The sequence below is a fragment of the Thermobia domestica genome, chromosome 13, assembly GCF_964235325.1.
Source record: "Thermobia domestica chromosome 13, izTheDome1.hap1.1, whole genome shotgun sequence".
NCBI classification, from domain to species: Eukaryota; Metazoa; Arthropoda; class Insecta; order Zygentoma; family Lepismatidae; genus Thermobia; species Thermobia domestica.
In genome coordinates, this window is record NC_137466.1 from 214,867,147 (window position 1) to 214,892,522 (window position 25,376).

At 37.8% G+C, this 25,376-nt stretch overlaps 1 protein-coding gene across 3 annotated transcripts in view; it reads right to left on the reverse strand.

The window, feature by feature from the left end:
• LOC145669009 (metabotropic glutamate receptor 3-like) overlaps positions 1-25,376 on the reverse strand; it is a 150,223-nt gene that overhangs the window by 83,296 nt on the left and 41,551 nt on the right. The window contains exon 1 of one of the 3 annotated variants that reach the window (XM_081737334.1): positions 24,471-24,604. The exons of 1 other annotated variant lie outside the window; for it this stretch is intronic. In XM_081737334.1, coding sequence (XP_081593460.1) covers positions 24,471-24,556 — 86 coding nt within the window. In that variant the 5' untranslated portion in view covers positions 24,557-24,604. Of the gene's footprint in view, positions 1-3,026; positions 3,374-24,470; positions 24,605-25,376 lie in introns of those variants that run through there. One more of the 3 variants, XM_081737335.1, reaches the window with a different exon arrangement.

The following is a 25,376-nucleotide window of genomic DNA, read 5'->3' on the forward strand; positions in this document are numbered from 1 at the left end:
GGCGCCGTGGAGTTTCGTACAGAACCCGCATCTCATCAGATATCAACACCCTGTACAGAAATGGCTCCTTCCTCAGACAAGACAGCAAAGAAATACATGTGTCTGCTTGCATTGACTTTTGGCCCGGAGTCAAATTATGTGGGACCTATCGACCCAACTTGTAGTGCTTTCCAAGTTGATGGAGGTGCTGCCAAATAGTTTCTCCACTCACACTGAATTGTAGTCCCACTTCCTGACATGTCTGGCCGCTGTTCGCCTCAATTGCTCCCTGAAGATCTTCATTTTGTACATGTGTTGGTCTTCCAGCACGTGGTGTCTTCGCGTGTTTCGTCACAGTTCTTAAACCTGTTACACTACCGCTGCACTGTCCGCGTAGTCAAGACACCCTCACCAAAGGCCTGACACATCTTCTGCCCCACTATAGCGGTGTTTGACTCAGTTTGAACTCGTACAGCATACACGTCCTTATAACGCTCTGTGGAGGTCTCATGTTCACTCTGTCCTTATGCAAGTTCACGGTGTAACTGAACTGTCACAACCAGGTAGTATGTTGGATATACGCAGACCAACAACTGACCTTCGCCGTATCTCCATTCGCATTCAACTCAGTGTGAGACTCAATAGAACACAGACCTCCTCAAAAAGCGACATACTTTTCTTGGTTACCTTTATATTATTATTATTATCAGAGGGACATGGTAGAGTGGTTACCTCTGGTGCCTAGGGTTCCTGGTTTGATCCCCGGCCATAAATAAGTATGTAATGGACAACATCGTGGCAGTGAATTTTCTCGGGGAATTCCCATTTTTTTCAACTTTCTTATTTCACCAATTGTTCCATCATCATTCACTTGTTTTAACCATTGTCTCCCCTAGCGTAACGGGCACAATCGTGGAGGTTAAACTGAAAGATTTCATTTCATTTTTGCATTATTATGAGAGAGAACCATGGTTTTTACAGACACTCTCTGAGACACGAATACGAGCGTCTTCTTTCTATCCCAAACATTTTAGTGACCTCTTCATAACGGACAAGAATTATTCTGTACTCATATGTATACACAGAAAACACTTTCTGCAATCTGGAAAAAAAAAAAATCTTTAATTAATCCCTTGAACTGAACTAGCAAGTTTCGAGCAGAAACTAGTGTCCTGAGGTAGACAACTATTGCATATCCCCCTGATAATAATTGATTAATTTTGTATCCATTTTCAGTATTTAATAATAATAATGCTGAATGGTTTTATTGAATTACTTTCAGTTTTGATATAATTAATAAACAAAGTAAGGGACTTTCTTTTAGAGATATAGCCTAATTTATTACACTTGAGTGAGAAAACGATCACAAATACCAGTTCAAATCTCTTCGCAGTATACGCCTATAGAAACGCATCCCGGAGTGATACTTTTGTTTTTTTATAAATGGGAACTTCCTCAGTAATTCCAGCATTGAGTACAATATTTGAATACTAATCTATATTTACATGTACAGTTAGCAAGAAAAGTTCTTTCTATTTGATAAAATTTATTTTGGGAATTAGAGTGGTATGGCTGGAACGTACAGATAATTACATTCTTTTTTATTTACTCAAAACTGTACTCAAATTGTTCTGCTACTCTGAAGTTATTCACGAAGTTAATTTCAACAAACGGAAAGAACTTTTGTCCCTTACTATACAATTAACATATTTAGTGTGTAGTGTATATAACTACTACACAATTACTATAATCTAAATTTGTATAACTTAGGGTTTAAGATTTAGATTTCTGGGCTTTCGGCATCTAAGGCCATTTAGCCCTTTACGTTTTGAGGGATGACGTCCCTCGGATAGCACACAATCCGGAGAAAGGGAATGAAGGAAGGATTTGGGAAGGGAGGAAGCAGCCCGGGACCTATAAGTTAGGTACCACCCCGGCATTTGCCTGGTGTGAATGAGGAAAACCCAGGAAAACCTCATTCAGGGTGGCTGGCCTGAAAAACTGTTTGACACTTTTTCGACCGAGTGGCCCCAATTTGTATAACTTCTCCACAACAGATACTTCTCATTTAGGAAGAATCATATGTCTCTGTGCCGCATCCATGTAGAGGCCCACCGGGTCCGGACTGCCCCTAAAATAGTTGGTAACTCGACATACGTATATTTGGATACTTTCTTAATAAAACAATACTTGTTTAGCAGAGAAATTATTGATGTAGTTTAAAAATTTTGATCTTATACTTGTACTGTCTCTTTCCTTATAAAAAAAAATACTTCTACTATTTTTATATGAAAATACTAGCTGAACCTACGCCATTTACACAGCGCACATTTCTAATATAAGCGTGAATATTCTTCCCACTTCTCACTATACCTGTGCAAGTCCCTTTACGAACACAAGTAAAGAACAGGAAGACTCTCAAAGGGAGTGAATTCCTATAGACAAACATATAAATGTAGAATGTTGGGGGGAGTTTGTGGCAAACTTGGATAAGTAATAGATTATATCAAATGCAAATTATATATATATATATATATATATATATATATATATATATATATATATATATATATATATATATATATATATATATATATATATATATATATAAATTCCATATCCGAATACGCCTCATTGTAGGTCCACAAGCCTTCGAAGTTACAAGCTTGCTATAGGTTTTATCATTACGAGTAAAGCAAAGCGCCTAAAATTCCATCAACCCGCAATACGTAGCTCCTCTACTGGTTGCCTTTCACAAGGGTATTAACCTTAACGTCCTCGTTGCAATATTGAACTAATACGGCCAAAATGTGGAATAGAAAAATAAAGACAAGTTTTTTAAAACTTTGAATGAAAAGTGGATCTACAGAAAGTTTGGAATCAAGAGCGAAAACGTCGTGTTCCTAGCAGGTTAGCTAGCACTTTTGGATTTCGAGATCTCATTGCCGAAAGGATTAGCCACAAACATATAAACCCAGCGTTTTATTATTTTAATAAACCTACTATTTTAATATATAGATATGTGGCAGTACTTAACAATTACTTACCGGCTTTTCGGATAAGAATAACACCTGTTCAAGCTCCATAGACGTAGTATCTTGAAGTAGTAGACCCCTCCCAACTAAAAAATTCTTCGTGCGCACCTGCCTATGCCCGTTACTGTGAGATCTCACTGTATACCGGTCCTTTCCCTCTTCTCCAAAACAGGAAATGGTCATTGGTAAAACCATTACTTTATGGTACTATATTTCTCTCGACTAAGTGAACATATTGGAGGTTATACAAAGTTGACCCCCAATAAATCATAGAACAAGAAAGGAAAGAATGACACATATGACTGAATCATCCTTCCTCGGAATGTGAGTAACGGAGGCAGTGGCATGACCTTGTTGCAACACTGCGAGAATGCCGGTGTCTGCCCACCACAACAATTGAATCGAGTCACTGGTTAGGCTTGTCTGCCCTCCAGGGACTATTAGCATCAACACAGCGAAGAAGGAAAGTAACAAGTAAATAAGAGATCTTTCTCGTTCAAAAGTTTTAAAAGAGTGACGTCATAACGTTATAAGCGTTTCCATTGGTCTAATATTTGCTTTGCAAATTCAAGGATTTAACTAAGTAATAAAATATTTTTTCTTTCATTTTTTCAATTGTTTTTCTTATCTCATTTTTTTTTTGTTTGTTTGTTAGGAATTATTTTGGTATCTAATGTTCTATTCTTGGTAATTGATGAAATATTGTTTCTATGAGGTAGGTAAAGGAAAAAGTAGTTCTACCTATAGGAACAGATTATTTCAGCATTCTTGAATGAAAACTCAGATTCAAGCAAGGGCACCCATCAGGAGGGCAAAATGGGGCCGCTCGCCCCCCAAGAGGAAATTGTACTAGGGAAAATCGAAAACCAAATAGAATTTTTACATTAGTTACAGCAAAATTTGAAATTATATTTGAAACGTCGCTTATACTTGCCCCCTTGGAAACCACAACATGGGCGCCCTTGGCTTCAAGCCAATTGGCATGTCGTAGAGTGGTGCGATATTTCGATAAACTGATCCATAATTTTAAAATATCGATATCGAAAAATTTTACTGATGATATGTCGATATCTCGATATTATGATAGTTTCCGATATTGAGATTTTTTCAATATTTCTATATATCAATCTATAATTTTCAAATATCGATATCAAAAAAAAAAAATTACTGATCGATATGTCGCTATGTAGATATTACGGCAATATTGCGATATTTACGATATGCTATATTGATCAACTGAAGCACAATATTCAAATATCGATAACGAAAAGGCTGCACTGAAATTGCGCAAACTTTCACTCCCTTATCTGTTAACACAAATAAAGCCATCAGGCACCAAAATTGGAAATTGCACAAAATATGTTGTGCATCGTTGCCATCACTACCATAAGCATTTCGACTAATAAAAACCAACTCGTTTCAGTGAGAAAAATGTCAAGTAATGGATGACAATAGATAGCGTTTTCAGTTATCGCTATTATATGTGTGCACGGGCGTCATTAGAGAGGGAGACGGGGAACATGTCCCTGTCAATAATTTTCTGTATCATGTCTAACTGTAAGATTGCCTGTAAGATTATAACTAAGAAAATAGTTATTGGAAGCAAATAGTTGTTGGTAAACTATAAGGAAAACAAACTTGCATGAAATTAACAAATATATATACACCGTATAAGTTCCCTTTAAATATCATGGACAGGCGTTCGACCAATCAGAGATAAGGATTTGTTTACATTTTCCAGTTTGGGCTTATCACAAACAAGCATTTGTTTTATATATTTCAGGTAACTTAATACATATTTACCACGTATTTATTTCTTTATATATTTTCCACGTATCTTAATAACTCTCCTTTCACCTTTCTATAAATGATCCTTATATTTGCATTTGCATCTTAGTTACTGTTACAACGAGCCAATCAGGATTGAGAATTAGTAGCAAATTTTAGTGAGGAGGGTAATTTAAACAAGAAGCAATAAACTGGAGAAGCATCAGTGAAGCTTTCATCAGGATGGAATTTATATTGGCGAAAAAAGTAAAAGGTGTACCCTGTGTTCTTTCGCCAAGGACAAATTTCCTGAATCCTCTTGTTGGCAACGTCGCAGTGGAAATTTGTGCAATTTCAGCTTTTTCTGCTCCTCGTTAATAAGTCATAGATTATAGCGATTAGCAACAATCTAATCTTTAGAAAAATTTGCGCAATGTCGTTGCACCGAACGAAAAATGTTATTGATTGATATATCTCGATAGTATGCCGATATTGCGATATTTTTCGATATTTTGCTACATCAATCAAATTTTGATATTTTGTCGATCTTGATTTTCGATATCTACATCTGGATATCGCACAAACCTAGCCTAAGGCAGCGTTTCTCAAACTTTTTTTTTTTTTTTTTTTTTAGATGAGACTACTTTTATGAATCAAAATGCTTTACAAACCATCAGACTCTTGTATTTATCGAAAGCAAATTTACATTTTTATAATGTTTTAACTTTGAGCATTTATTGGTACATTTATATTTTAAAAATATTATTAATTAATATCCCCTTAATTTGAGTTAATAGAATAAAGTACATATATATTTTAAATATCTAAATCTTTTATAAATACGCATTTATTTTAATATAAATGCTATTAAGAATATTTTATAATAATACATCTATATAGGTCTACGCTATTAGGCTTGGTATACTTACCATATTAAATTACGTAATACAAGATTTGTATAACCTATGTTTGCTGGTCTTTCAATCCGGGTCCCTGGTTCGATCCAAACTTGCACCAAATGGCTTTGTTGTAGACAAACATCATGTATGTGTTATTCTCGGGGTTCCCCGTTTCCTTCAGTTTTCTTCATTCCATTATTTAATTCATTATTTCCATTATCAATATCTCTTTTAGCCTAAAACGTATAAACGTGAGACATAAAACTGAAAGAGTACATCAGGGGCGTGAATTCAGATTTCGCTTGAGGGGGGGGGGGCAAGAGCACCACCGACAAAAGACTTTCCCGTTTTGTACTAACTAGTATATTAGTAGACAATCAATCAAAGTATATGTATTCCTCAAACTCTTGGGGGGAGTAATTTCCCCCTCCTGCTCCTCCTAAATGACGCCCCTGGAGTACATTTTCATTTCTTGAATACGAGCGAAAATTGTTGGCCCTCCCTACATAATTATTTGTAATATGTCAATACACGTGTCGATCAACCGGTAATTGTTGGTGATTCAAAAGCGATCAAACGACTATGAAACGAACCTGTTCAATTCCAATCAAATTTGCTTACATGGGGAGCCTAACAGATCACTTGTTACCAAGGGCGGATCCAAGGGAGGGCTATACCGGCTATAGCCCCCCTTTGACCCTCAGGTGTACACTGGATAAAATGGACTTCAATCCTGTTTTACACTGGAGAAAGCGGCAAGTTATGGTTTAGCCCCTCCCTTGATCATATCCTGGATCCGCCACTGGTTGTTACAAACATAGTTCTCTCATATTTTTATCCCCTTCAGATTTTGTAAAGAGTGCCTGGTATTACATTCCTACAGTCATCTTAGCCAGTTCCTAACACAAAATAATTCTTACTACTACTACTACTACTACTACTACTACTACTACTACTACTACTACTACTACTACTATTACTACTACTACTACTACTAATACTAATAATAATAATAATAATAATAATAATAATAATAATAATAATAATAATAATAATAATAATAATAATAATAATAATAATAATAATAATAATAATAATAACCAAAACATTTTTTTAAACCATATGACGCAAATAATCAGATGGTAGGTCCGCTTTAAATTACCGCTATAAACCCAAGCAGTGTGACTAACTTAAGTATCTAATGGTTGAATGCAAACACTTTTCTTCTCTTGTTAATATGCATAGATTCCTATCACACGATCATTTCAGTTTTAAGCTAACGGCTCTTGTCACAATGGTTTTGTGTCAGTCCAAGAATGGAATATATACATTTACCGTTGATGAAAATATGGATAAGAATTTTAGCTGTATTTGTAAAGGTTTATGTTCATTACAGCAGAGTAAAGTGCTTCCTGAACCAGTGAAACACATTAATCAAAGAGTCGGGTGTTAGAGAAATAAAATCACAATGCATTAAGTAAGAAGCACAGCCTGTACGCTTTTTTGTGCGTTTTTCAAATCGAATATTGAGTCCAATTCTTTAAGTTATTATTAGTGATGGGCAAATGGCGACCCGCGAGTGCATTTTGTCCCACCCGCGAATACAAATAAAACCAATTCAGAATGCTCCAAGAGCATTGCCAGAACGAACTAAAATGAATGAGGAGATGGAGCAGGAAGGATAACTGTGATTGTTCCTACATGTAAAAGTAAATCTTTTTATCCGCATCTTCTTCTCCTTCTCGCAAAAATTTGCAAAATATCATCTCTCTCTGACTTACGATTCCCGAAATATACCTTCTTTAATCTCCCCAAAATTTGAACTATCTGAGGAACGGTGGCCAGTTAGCCAGTGGCCACCGGTTACTATTTAGTAGCAAACTGTTCACCGTCCTCTTAGGTATTGATCAACTCAAATATCATATCTCTATAACTTACGGTTTGCGAGATATGGATCCTTAAATCTCCGGAAATAGGCCTTTTTTGTTTTTTTGTTTTTTTGGTCAATATCTCGGGAATGGTAGGAGTGACGCGAAAAATTCCATCACACCTTTCAGATGATTTTTGATGCTCTATCGAATGGAGGACTCAAAATTGAAAAAAAAAACTATAAATAACAGGTACACTCATGTCCAAAATTATTGTCGCATGTCTATAAATATGTTGTTCTACGAATATAATTTGATAACGAATTCGCCCGGTATTTCTTATAATGTTAGTATGTGAATAGTCGGTAAAGACATATATGTGGCAAATGTCATGTGAAAAGAGCAGTAAATAAGAATAATAAAACGAAAACAAAACTTTCTTCTCCATTTAGCAAAATTCTAATTTTCGTATTTATAATTGCTTTTCTATGAAATTTACCACAAATATACATTTTTCGATTATACACATAGTATCACTATTAAAAGTACCCTGCAAAGTCATTATCAAATTATATTCTTACAAGAAGACAGTAATAGATATGCGACAATAATTTTGGACATGACTGTATATACACACATATATAGACATATAGAATTCAGCAACGAACTTTTTAAGTCGTTGAACATGTATGATTTGTTCATTTTTAACAGGAAGAGTGTAGCTGCGTATCATTACATACATATATATATATATATATATATATATATATATATATATATATATATATATATATATATATATATATATATATATATATATATATATATACGTATATATATACAGTGGCGGATCCAAGGGAGGCTATAGGAACTATAGCCCCCCTTCCCTTGATGCTAAGATATACATAGGATAAAATGGACTTCAATCCTGCTTTACACTGGATAAAACGGCAGAATATGGTTTAGTCCCTCCCTTGATCATATCCTGGATCTGCCCCTGTATATATATATTGAAATGTTCCAACTTTCGTATTTATTGATGAAGTTATTATTATTATTATTATTATTATTATTATTATTATTATTATTATTATTATTATTATTATTATTATTATTATTATTATTATTATTATTATTGGAACTTTCACTTATTTTACACCCGAAAAGACGATAAGTAAAAGAAAGAGTACAGATGACGTGTAAGATTAAATTTTCATGTTGCATTTCCCTGTTAACCAAGTTTAGTTTTATTGAGAGAGTGTACACATGTATTTTGAGTTGGGAAGTCCGTACCCGATGAATCTACCCGCGGATGCGTCCCTGATCCGGAGCAACCCAGAGACGGCGGCAAATCGTCGTCATACACCTGGAGAATATTTGTGATGCTGCTAATTTGTTTCTAACAAATACGATTATCTCCTCTCCCCACTCTCTCTTCTTTCTAAATTGATAATTTTGTTTTTCTCTTGTTGTGTGTGTGTACCGACTTCAAAGTCAAAGCCTAAACACGTGAGAATCGCAGAAAAGAAAAGCAATATGTTTTTTTCTTATGAGGAATCATCAAAATGTAATCGAATGAAATGATACAAGACGAATACATATGAAATTATATTTGAAATATTCAAGACATCATATCTTGATTAAGGAACTAATGTCACACGTGAATACGAGGAAGTATCAAAAAGTTTGTGCAATGAACTACAAGGTGACGAACTACGATCCATGCAAATTCTAGATTCGTTAGAGCAACACCTTCTTTCTTTCCGTGCGATGATTGACAAGTTTGAGTCACAGAGCGTCTTAAGTTCCTTACCTTCAGGGGAAATCAGCACAGCAGATCCACCAAAAGATGGAAGAAGTCTATGCGGATGGAAGCTTAACTTATGAGATGGTGTCTAGGTGAAAACGGTAATTTAAAACTGGACACATGACCACCGCGGACACCTCTAGACCTGGAAGATCTTTTTTCACTGATGATGTCGCTTTGACTGAGAAAGTTGAGATATATTAAAATGATAGGTTTATATGTTTGTCCCCAATCCTTTCGACAATGAGATCTAGAAAACCACACGTGTTAGAAACGTGCCGTTCTCGCTGGTCGATTCCAAATTTTGTGTTGATTATCCAGTTCTCATTCAAATTTTCAAAAAACTGTGTCATTATTTTTCTATTCAACATTTTAGGGGCTGTTTTGAGCCCATAAAATGAACATTGTTGCAGGCCGAAACTACTGTGTTAGGCAACCAGTAGAGAAGTTACCTACGGCGGGTTGACGAACATTGCAGGCGCTTTGCTTAAATCGGAATGGCAAAACCTATTGCATGCATACTGGCAACTTCAAAGGTCTCGAGATACACAATGAGGTTTACTCGGACGGACATGGATTTATTAATATATATATATATATATATATATTCACATATTCACTTGATATCGTGTTACTTCTACAAATTTGCTACAAATTCACTCCAACATCTATATACTACATAGCAATTCACTTCGTTTGTGAGTCTCCTATCCTTAATTGTGTGAGTAAGGAGACATGCACAGTGGAAAGGAGATTCATGGTCAAAACAGAACGATGCGCTGAGTAGACAGAGCAGGTTCAGCTAGTAACAATTAAAAATGTTATGTGTACAATTGGTATGAGTTATAGGTCCTGAAATATTATTCACAAACAGTTGTATCCTCAGAAAGTGTGAACACAGTTGGTGCCACGACTGTCCACACCTCTCCAGAAGAGAAATCCTGAGAGAAATGTTGCATCGTTGTGAGGTGGATAAAGAGGATTTTTTCGGCAGACTACTGACAATGGATGAAAGTTAGGTTTATGTTTATGACCCAAAAGCAAAGGAAATGAGCAAACAACGGAAACACCTTTTCCCCAATCCCTAAAATGGCACGAGTGCAGAAGTTTGCTGTTAACGTGATGCTGTTCGTTTTCTGGGAATGTAAAGAGGTCATCATGACAGATTATCAAACAATTACTAGTGCGTATCATTCACATCTCCTGACTTAGTTATCAAAGGAACTTAAGAGGCCTCATCTCGGCGAAATTAAAATACCGCTAATTTTACAGTAATTATGTGATATCTTCAAATAGATAAAAGATAATCGAAAAGTGGAACAAGAGCGTTCTAGACAATATCATTTTACATAAGATACCGTTATCACGACTCACTTATCTGCTTTCGATTTCGAGCCATTTTGAAAATCGGCATTTATTTTCGCGTTTCTAAACGGCAGAAAATGGAAAGCCACTAGGTGACTTGTGATAACGGTAACTCACGCAAAATAATATTGTCTAGGGCGCTTTTGTTCCATATTTTAATTATCTTTTATCTATTTGAAGATATCACATAATTACTGTAAAAGTAGCGGTATTTTAATTTCGACGGGATGAAGACTGTTAAGAAGAAACGCCGTGGATTGGTCACAAAAGGGGCTGCTGTTGGCAGATAATGCACCAACCCATTACGCCCATGCATCAATGATGAATACAGTGGAATTAGGATATGAAATATTGTCCCACTCCAGATTCAGGAACCTAGGAGCAAGTGACTTCTTTCTCTTCCTAGAAATAAAGTATTTACACAGAGGACACCGTCATTTCTGAAAAAGAACTGTGGTTTCGAAGACAAACTGCAAACTTTTACAAAACGGACTTACGGAAAGTGAAGAACCACTGACAAAAATGTTCGCTAGGCACGGTGACTACGAAGAGAAGAACTAATACCATCATGATGTCAGAGTTCTCCAGAGTGGGTTTCTTCTAGGTGATTACACCAACTTTTTGATACCTCCTCGTATTTGAGCTCGAGAAGTGGGCATTAATCAGTGCAAAATTCTACATTGATACTGTAGAGCTGACCCCATGCCTTAAGCGTCGGTGGACTACCGATAGGCAACTAAAGATATACCACATTGACTTGACACCTAGTCTTTCATTCCAAGCGCTGCTATCGGCTAAAGGAATTCCACTCCCTTTCGCCATCCGTTCTCTCGCTTAACAACAGCTCAACCCTCATTGGCTAAACGCGTGTGCGTATGAGGGCGAATTTTAGTTCGCATTTTTGCCACGGCTCAAGACATTTTGGCAGCACTATAGCAACCTCTTACCAATAATTGGCGACCCCGCAGTGACGATCAACGGTGGTCCCACTTCCGTTTTGAAAATTATACCACCCGCAGCAGAGACACGATGAAACGCCAATGACTCACAAAATTTGGGCTACTCCCCAAAGATATATTAAATCGCCTATATGAGTGATTTGTTTACATTAAGGTGAGTCCAAAAACACTATTTAAAAAAAGTACGCCGGAATGGACGCGAACCACCAACCTTATGATTATAAGGAGCGTTTTTTTTTCGGATTTCGTCACGGAGGCGATGAAGAAAACTTCGCTTTTAGGAGGGTAAATCGTTGAAGTCTTTTTAATTTGGCCTAACAGATCCTTTAACCGTATATATTCGACGATAAACTTTTGGGATAATTCGTTCGCCATGTAATTTTATAACAAACTGACGCGCGTCTATTACTTTATGTCATAGTTCTCCCATATTCGCTTTCAAATGGTCGGCGACAGTTGCCATCTAAATTCATAGCATTATATGCATTCATCTCAAGATTTTTTACTTCATGATGTAGAGACAGGGGTTACTCTTAACTCCAGGAGCTCACTTTAGAAATAATTCGTCAGGAAAATATAATATATAATAATAATAACCGCATGCACATGACTGGCGATAATTCGTGTTGGTCCCTTCGCGATTTTCCGCGACGAATCGAAGGAACGTGAACCAAAATGAAGTACTCACTGCTACGCGGTGGTAACTTTCAAGGATCTTATAAAATAGAGGATCTGCCCTTACAATCAAATCTTGAAGCCATACGTCACACTTTCGCCACCCCTACTCGGCCCACTCCGCCCAATAGGATCGCAATGTTTTGAACCAACAATCATGGCGGAAACGAAAGTAGCCAATCAGACGATGGCAGAAACGAGAGTAGCCAATCAGACGTGCCGATGCTGTTTTTTGGCTTCATCGATTTAATAGGATGAAGATACGTATGGACAGATCCTCTATTTATAACATCCTTGGTAACTTCAACACCCAAACTCTAGATATCTGTTTCGACTCGACGAAACCCTGCCCCCGTTGCCACTAGCGGCAATCCTATATCGACGATCGACATTTACCTGCAAGTGAGACACTAGGTGTTGGCAACGTTAACGGCATAAGGGATATTCCGTCTGCTGCTGCTTCATTGGGTCTGTTCGGCTCAAACAGGGTGTGACAAGCGAGACCTAGACCCGGGTGACTCAGACAGAAATCGTGACTCAAGTGACTCGTTCCATTTTTTAAAATTTCTTACGAGTCTTCTAAGTAGCACTGGGATTGGTTAAAATACTCCGGCAAAGGATCAAATACATACAACAGATTGTATGTACTAAGAGACAATAACATAATCCCATATAGTTATCCAGATATCCGTTACCGAGATTTTTAAAAAAGTACGGAAAAATACGCAGTAAAGTCGTTCCCTTGAATGAACTCCATGCGAATGAGCATATCTGATTTTAAATGTAATATATATAATTAGTGAGCAAGAGCAAAAAGCGAGAAAATTGTGAACTTTCTTTTGTCAACAGAGAACGTCATGAGAGAGAGGAAAGAGAAGGAGAAAGCGGATATCAGCCACGCCTTGGGTTGGCTAGCTCTGTAAACAACACTGTGACCGGGTGTTGCCAGTATCATCCAGTTTTTTCTTCCTCTATTCCCACCCACTACAATAATCGCAGAAGCTCTGGAAAAAATAAAATCCTTCTGGAAGAAATCTACAGAACATAGGAAACACATCTTGATAGTTCAAGAAATTCACTTAATCATATACAGGGTGAGTCACAAATAAGTACACCTTTTAAGTTTTACCCAGTTTATACAGGGTGACCCAATAAAACGATTCACATTTTAAAGGTTAATAAAACAAAAAAAAATAATGGAGATAGACACTTGTTTATTCAAAAATATAAAATAGCATTGAAAGCGGTTTGGAATTATTATGGTTTATTGTGTGTTGAAATTACATAGTAATTGACAATACAATTATTGTAAATAACACACAATAAAATCATCCACTTTTTGATCGGTTGTACTACTTTCAGTGGAGGGGCAAGAGAAGTGGGGTCCATCACTTTCGCTCACTGCTCCTACAGTTTTAGCAGTCGTCATTATAGTTTGGAAAGGAGCTCATTGCGTGTACGCAGTCAAAATATTTTTAAAAGCAGCAAATCTGTGACTACAGTGCAAAGTTTCCCCTGTTCAAGTCTCCCAATTTTCACTGTTCAAGTACGTTATCAACTCCAATACATAACACCTCTGGAAAGCTTGTTTCATGCTGAAGAGAATGAACTATAAACCATGACTTTCCAATGAACATTGTTGATGCAATAGCTATTTCACTGCGAGTCTACGATTTTCTTTATACTAACAGGGTTAATGGGCTCCAGGGACTTACTCCATTGTCCATGGCACTTAATTTTTTGTGCATGAACATATCTTTGTTATGTTTATCGGGCGGACTAGGTTTGATTCGGATGTGCGGATGACACGTTCATGTATGTACCGTGTGAGCACAGCAACGCAACGCAACGCAACGCAAAAATGCAGACATTCATTATAATTGTCATGTCGATTATCGTTACCAAAATCTCAAGACTTGCGTTGTATTAAAGCAAGCGGTTACGGAATGTGCCCAGTTATCTTATACAATATCTTTTTAGAAAAATAAACACACTGCTGACCAAGACTTCACTTATTTAATATATATATATATATATATATATATATATATATATATATATATATATATATATATATATATATATATATATATATATATATATATATATATATATATATATATATAAACATTTACACGTGACGTATCGATCTTCTAGCCAAGATCCTCATCAGACGTACACGAACAATATTTTTCGTTCATTAATTTGTATTACAAAATATATAACGTGATTCTGCTACCTGACCATAAATCCATTATTGTACTGATTTTAGCCTTACAAACAAACGTTTTTTAGCTACATGTCATCACAAGGTTCATCAGAGTAAATAGAGGTTAACACAAGTTAACACATTCTCCAACCTACAATACTGTCTACGGGTTTCTTTTCGTAACGGTTGGCGCAAAATTTGAGGATTCAGCTCAAGGCAAATAACGTAGTAAGTAATAATAACTACAATAACAACAATCGCAAAGTAAAACAGAAATTTTGCATTGAGTTGACGCAAAGCGCTACGAAATGATGCCCCAAAATTCTCAGATAGGCCCAAAATGGCTGCTACGTCATTGTTCTTAACTTCCATTTACTTGCTCCGCCTACGGAAACCGATACACAGAGTGGCAACCTGCCTATTTGTCAGCCCGCAGCTCGCTGGCATGTTGTTACGGCAAACCTACGTGGGGCGCAAGCCGATATATACATTTCTTTCTGCTGGCAGTAGCCAGTGGTATACCAGGGCTGCCAAATCATCAGTCTTCAAGAAAGCGAGAGGGATTGCGTTCTAAGCCTTAATGGTTGTCTTAGTGCGTATTCACGCGTGTAAAAAATTAGAGAGAAACTAATACCATAAAAAGAAGACAATAAACTGTAAACTTGAACTTGTTATTTTAAATTAGTTTATATATGTTCTATTAACTTTCTTTATTAATGTTGCAGAGCTTCCGAGGGTAGCCTCTGTTGCTCACAAAATACGCCACTGCTGAAACAAAAGACAACGCTAGATAAGGCGCTTGTTGTTGCCTGCTGATGGCTTATATTTCCTTGAAAGCACTCGGCTGTTGCCACGTCACGCCAATAAGCGAAAGTTGTACACTGCTGGGGAAATTCAGGGATGTGCGGTAAATGGCACCACAGCATTAAAGCCTGTGACAAACATCTTGGCATTTCAGCTAAACGAATAAAACGCAAGCTATGGCGCGACGTTGCCAAGTGGTAAAGGGGTGTGGCAATGGCTAAGCTGACAAACTACAGCGTGATCAGGTGACAGGGGATAGACGTGGCTGTGTACAAAATAAACGTGGCAATATCGCTGGCCTCTCATTTGCTAGCAGCATTTAAAGGGAACTTGGAGCGCCGCCTTCAAATGCCAAGATGTTTGTCATACCGTTTAATTCCACGTGCTTCCAAGTCAGCGAGGATAAACAAGTGGGTTGGTCCAGGCCGGGAATAACAGCGATGGAAATATAGTTGTTGCACAGAGAATACCGTCTTTCTGACACAAATTGAAAAAAAAAAAAAAAGTATTGCTCATCGATTTCAAAAGGTGAGGAGAGAGTCTTATATTGTTGTTATTAAAAATGAAATGAAATCTTTAATTTTACGTCCCACGATTATGCCGGTTAGGCTAAAGGAGACGGTGATGATGAGAAATAAATGAAATGGTGGAATGAAGAAAGTGGGACGAAACGGGAGAACTCCGAGAAAACCCACGAACACGGTGTTTGTCCACCACAAAGTCCACACGGCGCGATCTGGGATCGACCCAGGGACCCCAAGCACCGGAGGTGAACGCTCTACCACTGAGCCACCGCGCCCCAGGTTGTTATTAAAAGTTTGAAAGACGTGCAACTTCGGTTTCTCGTTATGTCAAATAATAATAATAATAATAATAACTGAATATACGAAAACGAAGAAATGGACTTCGGATGTTTGTCCATAAAAGCAGTGCTACCCCATCAGGATGCCGCGGTCGGCAAGAGGGATTGCCGCCGTCGACGGTGGCAGGCCGCCGGTAGGCAGCCGGCACCCGTCCGCGGCGGCACGATGATCTACTTGTTCAAAATTGCCGACCTTTTGCCGAGGCGGCAAGCGGTCGAAAATCGTAAAAAATAATGCCCTTTGCCGACTCTTTGCCGACTGTTACCGACCGCCAGAGTCGGCAAAACAGTCGGAAAGACCTCTTTCCGACCCTCTGCCGACTCTTTATGCCGGCCTCTTTTCGACGGCGGCGCCGGCGCATTTACTGCACCTTTACGGCTGTTTGCCGACTGCTCGGCAAGGCAACTTTCCGACGGCGGCGCCGGCGCATTTAATGCTCATTTCCGGCTGTTTGCCGACTGCTCGGCAAGTCAACTTCTCGACGGCGGCGCCGGCGCATTTAATGCTAATTACCGGCTGTTTGTCGACTGCTCGGCAAGGCAACTTTCCGACGGCGGCGCCGGCGCATTTAACGCTCATTTCCGGCTGTTTGCCGACTGCTCGGCAAGTCAACTGTTCGACGGCCGCGCCGGCGCATTTTATGCGCCTTTCCGGCTGTTTGCCGACTGCTGGAAAGGACCTCTTTTCGACGTCGGCTTCACGATTCTCCCACTGGCGGCATCCGACTTCTTGCCGCCGTCGAAAAGTGGCCCTTTGCCGACTGGAAATCAACGCTTCAGGAAGGCAAAATTTTCATCAGCTTTTACATTAGTCTTGCCTAAGTCTTTCTCCATGCTATGATTTCTCGACAAGGAGCACCCTTGGAAGTTCTTGAAGTATAATACTTGCATTTTTTTGTGTGTCCCAGTACAAAATTTGTTCTTTTTGCTTTTTTGCAGCACTTTCAGCCAAAAAACAAGAAATTGAATGGGACATGGAAGTATTATATACTTTCAGAACTAGCAATTGTGCCCTTCATGAGAAATCATAGCACGGAGGCAAACTTAGGCAAAGCTACTCTAAAAAGTGGTGAAAATTTTGCCTTCCTGAAGGGTTGATATCCAGTCGGCAAAGGGCTACTTTTCGACTGCGGCAAGAGGTCGAATGCCGCCTGTGGGAGAATTGAGAAGCTGACATCGAAAAGAGGTCCTTTCGAGCAGTCGGCAAACAACCGGAAAGGCGCATAAAATGCGCCAGCGCCGCCGGTGGAAAGTTGCCTTTCCGACCAGTCGACAGACAGCAGAAAAGATGCGTAGCACTGCAATGAAAATCATGGCGGATTCCCACCAGTAATAAAAATGAAATGAAATCTTTAATTTTACGTCCCACGGTTATGCCGGTTAGGCTAAAGGAGACGGTGATGATGAATAATGAATGAAATGGTGGAATGACGAAAGTGGGAGGAAACGGGAGAACCCCGAGAAAACCCACGCATACGGTGTTTGTCCACCACAAGGTTCACTTGGCGGGAGTAGGGTTTGAACCCGAGACCCCTAACACCAGAGGTGAACGCTCTACCACTGAGCCACCGCGGCCCCCCCCCCACCAGTAATATTGCACTCGGTACATACGCAGTACATTTCTACAATTCTCAGTACGATTTAAGTGCTATATAGAGGAAAAGTATCTGGGAATGACTTACAAATGCTTAAAAGCGAACTAAAAATAACAACTGAGCAGCTAATAATGAACGTTAAGAATAATTCAATTAACATGTCTGTGCGCCTAATGTGAAAAACTTATAACAGTCAGTACATTTTCCCCCTGAAAGCACATCTTTCACTATCACGACCACTAGGAACAACACTGTTCTATGCAATCAAAATTTGCTAGTTGCAAACGCTTTCTTCGAAAAAAAAAAAAAAAAAAGCCGCAGCAATCCGTCGGAAATACGGTCTTTTTAGGTTGTCGTTATCCCATCAACTATTGGAAAAGGATTTTAAACGTCAATGATTTTCTAAATTTTTTTAAAGTACAGGGGTCACACTCCCAATGGAAAATGAGATTTAAATAAAAATTAATGAAGTAAAAATTATAAATAAAAATACTTTAATAAAAGGTATGTGGTGGCGGAGAGATTCAAACCGAGCCTACACGCAAAAAAAAAAAAAAAAGGTTAAAGTAAACAAGAAAAAGGTGGACAGTAACCATGTTAGTTTGTCAATATATGGAAAACAGAGACGTGTATCCAAGCAGCCAAGCCAAAATGTCTCTGCATTTGTTGTAACTTTGGTATTAAAAAAAAAAAAAAAAAAAAAGTGGCCGGAGCGATCACTTGTCTGCTTACACCCATGACTATATTCGTAGAAACCAAACACTGAAATGCACTAAACACAAATTCTAACGACTAAGCTGTCAGTTCTAACTCTATGCCTTAAATATTTATTTAAATACACTTTAAAAGTGGAAATCATATTAAGATAAAATAACAATTAAGTAGGTAACTAATTGTTCATTTAATGCGTTCCTATATGATTTATACATTAATTGTATACAATGAAACAGAAAAATGTGAGAAAATAATTTATATCGTAAATGAAACAGCCACATGTACAGTATACTCATAGTGCATACCCATTATATAGAGAAAAAAGGTTAATGAAGTCATTTACATAAAAAATGAAGTGTTTTAACATAATACTTTGCAAAGATCCTTTGTTTTAAAGGAATTCTTTAAGAGAATAAATGAAGGGAAGATCACAATTTTTTCTGGTCTATATTAGCACTAAAAGCACACCAAATTGTATTAAAAAATACAATGCACATCGTATTAACTTATATACATTAGCCTATGTAATGAACCTTATCATCATTTAGAAGTTACCTTCGGATGTACTACTACTTTTTTAAAAAAAAAAAACAGAAATTTGTAGCATTCCATAACATTGAGTTTTAACACAGATAGCCTTCATACAGTATGTAAAATCAGAAAAGCAAATATATATGAAGTGATTACAATGTTCAAAAAAGCACTATATTATTCTAAAGAATTCCTGCTATCCATATTTTGTCTTGAATAACTCAGCCATTTTTCTTTTTTAGCCCATTGATATATACGAGGAAATCTTCCTCTGTTTCTTTGAGATTTTAAGGGTTTTACTTTTTATTATTTTTCTTCAGGTCTATTTAAATGTCTCTTACTTTGTGGAAATAAAATTCTGTGTTGTATGTTTTTAATATTCATAAATGACATCTATTTTAAATAATAATATACTTATATATACTAAAAGATCATTTTGACAAAGCAAGGGACATTTAAATAGATATTCAGAAGAAATCAGTAAAATCAGAACATCAAAAATTTTATTCATTTCAAAGAAAAGGAAGAATACTTCCCCTACAAATCAATGGGATAGAAAAAAAAAGGAGGCGATGGTACTGAACCTCACCGTTAAGGAGCTTGTACTCTGAGAAATATAATTACACTTTCTCTCTTAACTGATTCCACGCAAAAAAAAAAAAAAAAAAAAAAAAGTTAAGAACAATATCAAACAACAGTTGTCTTTATAATTGAAGAAAACTTCAAACCTATGAAATAGTAATGTAGAATTTAAATAGCTCAGAATCAGGATTGTGAGAATATAGAGAGATACAGAAAATTTTACAACACTGCATAGAAAAGATGAAGTAATAATAAAAAAAGAATTTAACGACAAAAACTGGGATAGGGAGACTAAGGTAATATTGGCAAAACAAAAATCAATTTCAAAGCCGTAATTCTCAATATTCGCTTCAAAGGTAAGTGATGACCATAATTCCCGTGTGATTTGAAATAAACCGCATTAAAATGGGAAATGTTTTACAAATGTTATGATTGAATGAAATTCACCCGTTCTAAAAGGAAAAAAAAAAAAAACTGTAGTCCCACATATATCCTACCACTCTTCACAAATATCTTTAAGGATGTTAGTACATATGATTTTTGTCAATACTCTCCGTTAGTGGCGTAGGGAAGGGGGGCCCAGAGAGGCCGGGCCCCCAAAGAGGTCCGACAATGTAGTTTGATGTTTGTAATTGTTTATATATTTTTATGTTTATATATTTTTTGTTTGGAATTGTTCCATATGTACCTATAACAGCACTTGCCCCACCAAACACACATCCTGGCTACGCTACTGCTCTCTGTGGGTCATCTTCCATTGCAACACTTCTGTATTTCTTGAGCAACATTTCCCCTTGCTTCCAGAAATAAATGAACTATCTAAAATAGAACAAATATAATGCTTTGTAAAATATACTCTTCAATGTGTACGGCGTTGGCACATCACGTATATTTATTACAATCGAAAATATACTTCATCACACCAAAACCAAACCAAACTACACAGTGTAATAGACCTTGTTGCAATGAACCGGCTTCAACGCTATATGTTAGACGCTATATGTTACAAGAAAACCTGTAAGAGTAATGAAAACTATAGTCACTGATGAAGAATTCAATTACGTCGAAACAGTTAACTTTTACTTAACCTTTTGTCACTTGCGCTGTTGGAAAAAAGCAAACAGGTGAGTAAAAACTAATGATTTTTACGAATGGGGTCGCATTAGCGGAGTCACCCTCACTGCTATTCCTCAAGTGGCTCCTTCCCCTCTTTCACCCTAAAGCTCGCTGACGTGCTGCAATTGTAGTAGCTTCCAGTACAGGTTGAGGAAATAGTTTCGTCTGCGTTTGCTTTTTTCAAACGCGCGAGTAGTTCCGTGATAACACTAGCAACCATATATTTTTATGGAGTTTGAAATTTTCCAACGCGCGATCGTTAATGTGATAATTATTGTTTATGAGTGAAGTTTTGTTTTTCTAAGCAACGTCTCGCTTCTTGAATAGAAGTGAGATAGAGAAGTGGCTTGACAATATTAATGATGAGTCTGATGTTAACTATCGAAAATTAGTGGCTGCTGAAAGTGATGCGAATTGAAGTAATGAAAAAGTGAATGAAGATGATATTGATCATGATAGTGAAGCAGATAAGAACAGTGTAGATGCAGATTCAGATGCAAACGATATGGATGTGAATTACAGTTACAGTGAAAATATTGTTTCATTGGGAAAGTTGAGTTGATTTTGAGTTTAACGTCCCTTTTGAGCGGGGAGGCTATATGAGACGGGGACCTACTGATTAACGTGGAATCCGAACCACATGAGCTCCCGCCGGGAACAGAACCCGGGCTCCCTGTTTAGATTTTGGTGGCATACCAACGTAATATATCAAAATGGCGGCCATTTTGTCAAATGAACGAGTATCTACGCTACGAAGCGCAATTTTCAGTCTTTTAAGTTGAAATTTTGACGGTAGAAGCACAAGATATGTTAAATTTGCTGTGTAGATTTTCTCGGCGGTCCAATGTAAAAAAAAAAAAATAATCAAAATGGCGGCCATTTTTTCAAAACGGCAGTGAGTAGAAAATTGTTGCAAGTTGTGACAATGACAATATTGAAATATAGATCACATTTTAACACTTTTACCCCAAAGACATTGAAATATTTCGAAAAAAACGATTAAACCCGAAAAAACCCAATTAAACTCGAAAAACACCCGAAAAAATGGGCCCAGGTGGGTTTGGCTTTTTCAAAAAAGCCCGGGTTTTTTCAAACCCTCGTTCGTGATGAGCTTTTCTCCTCAAAAAAGTTTTAAGAGTAGTCGCTAATGGTTTTCTACAGATGTTAATGTTAAATTGTTAAATTTTTTCAAACTTCCGATGTCCAAGTTTTTGTACCTACACATCGTGAAACAGTGTCAGGAGAAAGGGTTAACACTCGGAAAATGAAAATGAAATATTTGAGTTTTACGTCCCACGGTTATGCCGGTTAGGCTAAAGGAGACGGTGATGATGAGAGATGAATGAAAATGGTGGAATGAAGAAAGTGGGAGGAAACAGGAGAATCCCGAGAAAACCCACGCACACGGTGTTTGTCCACCACAAAGTTCACTTGACAGGAGCAGGGTTTGAACCAGGAATCCCATGCACCAGAGATGAACACTCCACCACTGAGCCACCGCGGCCAGCAAAAAATCAAAATAAGACAGTCTGGTGCAGGTGTAGTTTTGGTGCACTACATTTTGGAAGATTTACAGTTAAAATTCAATACTTTCCATGAAAAGACATGTTTATAAGGAACGAATTTCTACAGGTAACTTAATAACATACAATGTAATACAACTGTATCTTACGTTTACTAATGTTAAACCATTACAAGTGCTTTACGACGAATAAAACAAATGAGTGCATATGAAAAATGGCTCTATTAGATGTTATTTTCCACGGGCGGCTTATTTCTGCACCGTGTACACCGGCATCATATTTCTGCACAGCGTGTAGAACTTGTATTTTGTATACAAGTGGAGAGTTACTAGTATGAAACAACAACAAGTGTTGTTGAAACTTGTATTATTCTCAAAATGCACTTCCTTCCACTACCCTCACTTCTCCGCATACACACTATCGCAGACGTGCCTGCTCCCTTCGGACGTATTCCCGTGCGGGCCCACCAGCTTCGCCCTATCTGACTCGGTTCGATAGCATTCGTGCTATTTAGTGGCCACCCAGCACAGATTGTTTTGTGCTTTTTTGCGCTGTTTTTATGCTAGACATCTGGAAGCCTTATTTATACGCAAATCGTAAAAGAATTATAATTTTTCAACAATTACTTCTAGAGGTCCCCTTGAATTTTATTTATGCCAAGTAAAATATATTCCGCCCATTTGAAACCGACTAGGGGACAATAAAAAAGAAACTGGTGAAAAAAAAAATTTTTCATTTTTTTTTTTTTTAGTATTGCGCCACAAGTAAACCTGTAGACAAGAGCGTTTAACCACTACCTCATTTCTCCTGTTTTTTTTCTTTTAATTGGAAGTTTTCGCTCACATGTGAAACAAGTCCTGCAGTATAATCTAGTGGATCTTATTAGGTTACTAAAGATACACTAAATACTAGAGAATACTAAAGGAACACAAACCTTGTCATGGCACAAGCATTATGAGAAATTGTCCACGTTTCTCTAAGATAATTTAGCACCAGGTGCTAGTTGGCCACTAAAGAGCACGAATTCTATATAACAGTCAGAGCAGGGCAACGCTGATGGGCCCGCGCGGTAGCGCGGGGGTGTGTCCGAAGGGAACAAGTGCGTCAGCGACGGTGGGTATACGCGTAAGCGAGGGTAGTGAAAACATATGGGCTTTGGTAATCATACATTTTTCAATATCACTTTTTATGGTTTCATACTAGTAACGCTTCAGTTGTAAACATAAAATACAGCTTTCGTACACTGTGCAGAAATACATTGGCGTTGAGTTAGAAGACACTTATCTTAAAAACTAAGACATGTAAACTTTTGCAATTTCAAGAAGAAAATAATGTACTACAGTTTCTTAACTGTCCCTCGTTTTGTAAATAAAAATTAAGTGAAACCTTTAAGATTTTTGTCCAACGGTTATGCCGGTTAGGCTAAAGAAGACGGTGATGATGAGTAATGAATGAAATGGTGGAATGGAGAAAGTGTAAGTAAACGGGAGAACCCCGAGGAAACCCACGCAGACAGTGTTTGTCCATCACAAAGTTCACATGGCGATGGCTGGGATCGAACCCGGGACCCCAAGTACCAGAGGTGAACATTCTACCACTGAGCTAGCGCGGACCCTACAATTGTAAGCGAGTTCTTGATATACCGGTAACTCTTTACTTTGGGCAAGGCAATGATATCCTGTCAGTACATAGTATTGCCGAACGAGCGTAAGCGAGTGAAGGCGGGTTAGAGCCCCGCAGGGCACTTTGTTTTCTGTCTTTCCTTCTTGGGAACTGTAACTATAATTGCGGGAACCAGTTCAGATGACTTGGTTATTGTCACTGCCTTGCCTAAAGTAATGACTTGCCGATATACCTTAGGGGGTTCGTGAAGGTAAGCAGCAAGGCAATAAATAGAATCGAAGTTAATACACAGGTTGGGCTAGATAGTACCATTTAAATTACTTTCTTTGATACCCGCCCCCAAAAAAATTTATATGCCAGAGACGCCAGTGCGCGGGAACATACTATAACCGAATCTTTTTCATGCGCAGCAACAATTAACATATGTAACACAACATATAAAATTCATGACAATTTGAAATGTATATGCATAATATTAAATTAATTCACCCCATGTATATGCATAATAAGTGCAATAATATATGCAAATGTATATGAATAATATTAAATTAACTCACCACTCTCTCACTTCATGTTTTCGTGGTGTTTGCTTAACCAGCAACTGCGTACAGTTCCAATGAATGAATATTTTTATGATAAACATTATTTTCCCTATTTGTAAACTTATCTCAACGAATTTTTTTTAAAGGACTTTACCCACACTGCATCACAATGTGACAAATGAAAAACGCGAACCGAACATACAGGCAGCGCAACCAGACTACGATTTCTGCAATCAGGCTCTTCAGCGGCAAAGGCGGCTCGGCGCCTGTCCGAGCATCTTTTCAAGGTCGGTCCAACCGCTGTTTGCCGACCTTCTTTCGGCTCCTTTACTTGTCGGCACGCCGCCAACGTTTCGGCGTCTTTCCGACAATATTTGCCGCGGTCGCCGTCCGCTGTTTGCCGTCTCCTTGCAAAATGTTTGTCAAGGATCCTCTCGTACTTGTAATTTATTTTAAGTATTTACTTCTCATATACCCTTTACGTGCAGTCCCTTTACTACATTTCTTTTCATGCATTTACCTTTTTCGTGGTCGGCACGCCGTCAACGTTTCGACGTCTTTAGAACCATCCTTTGACGCTGTCGTTCCGTCCGCTGTATGCCGACTTTCTGCCGACTCCGTTTTCACAAGACATATTTTATGGAATTAGTGCCCACCCACAAGAAAAACCTTCGGACAGTTTCAATTTTTACTTCATCGTTAAAGAAGATACAGGCTCTATTCATTTTCCAAAATTCGACTCTTTGCCGCTGGTACGCGTTATTGCAACTTTCGCCGACGTCGTGCCGACGTCGCTTTTCAAGAAATTGCCGGCAGTCTCTTTTTGCAGTCGTCGTCCGACTGTCTGCCGACTGTTTCGAGAAAGCTTTATACGAGGGAAATATAAGCCCTAATTCTTATTTTAAAGCAACAAATTACCTT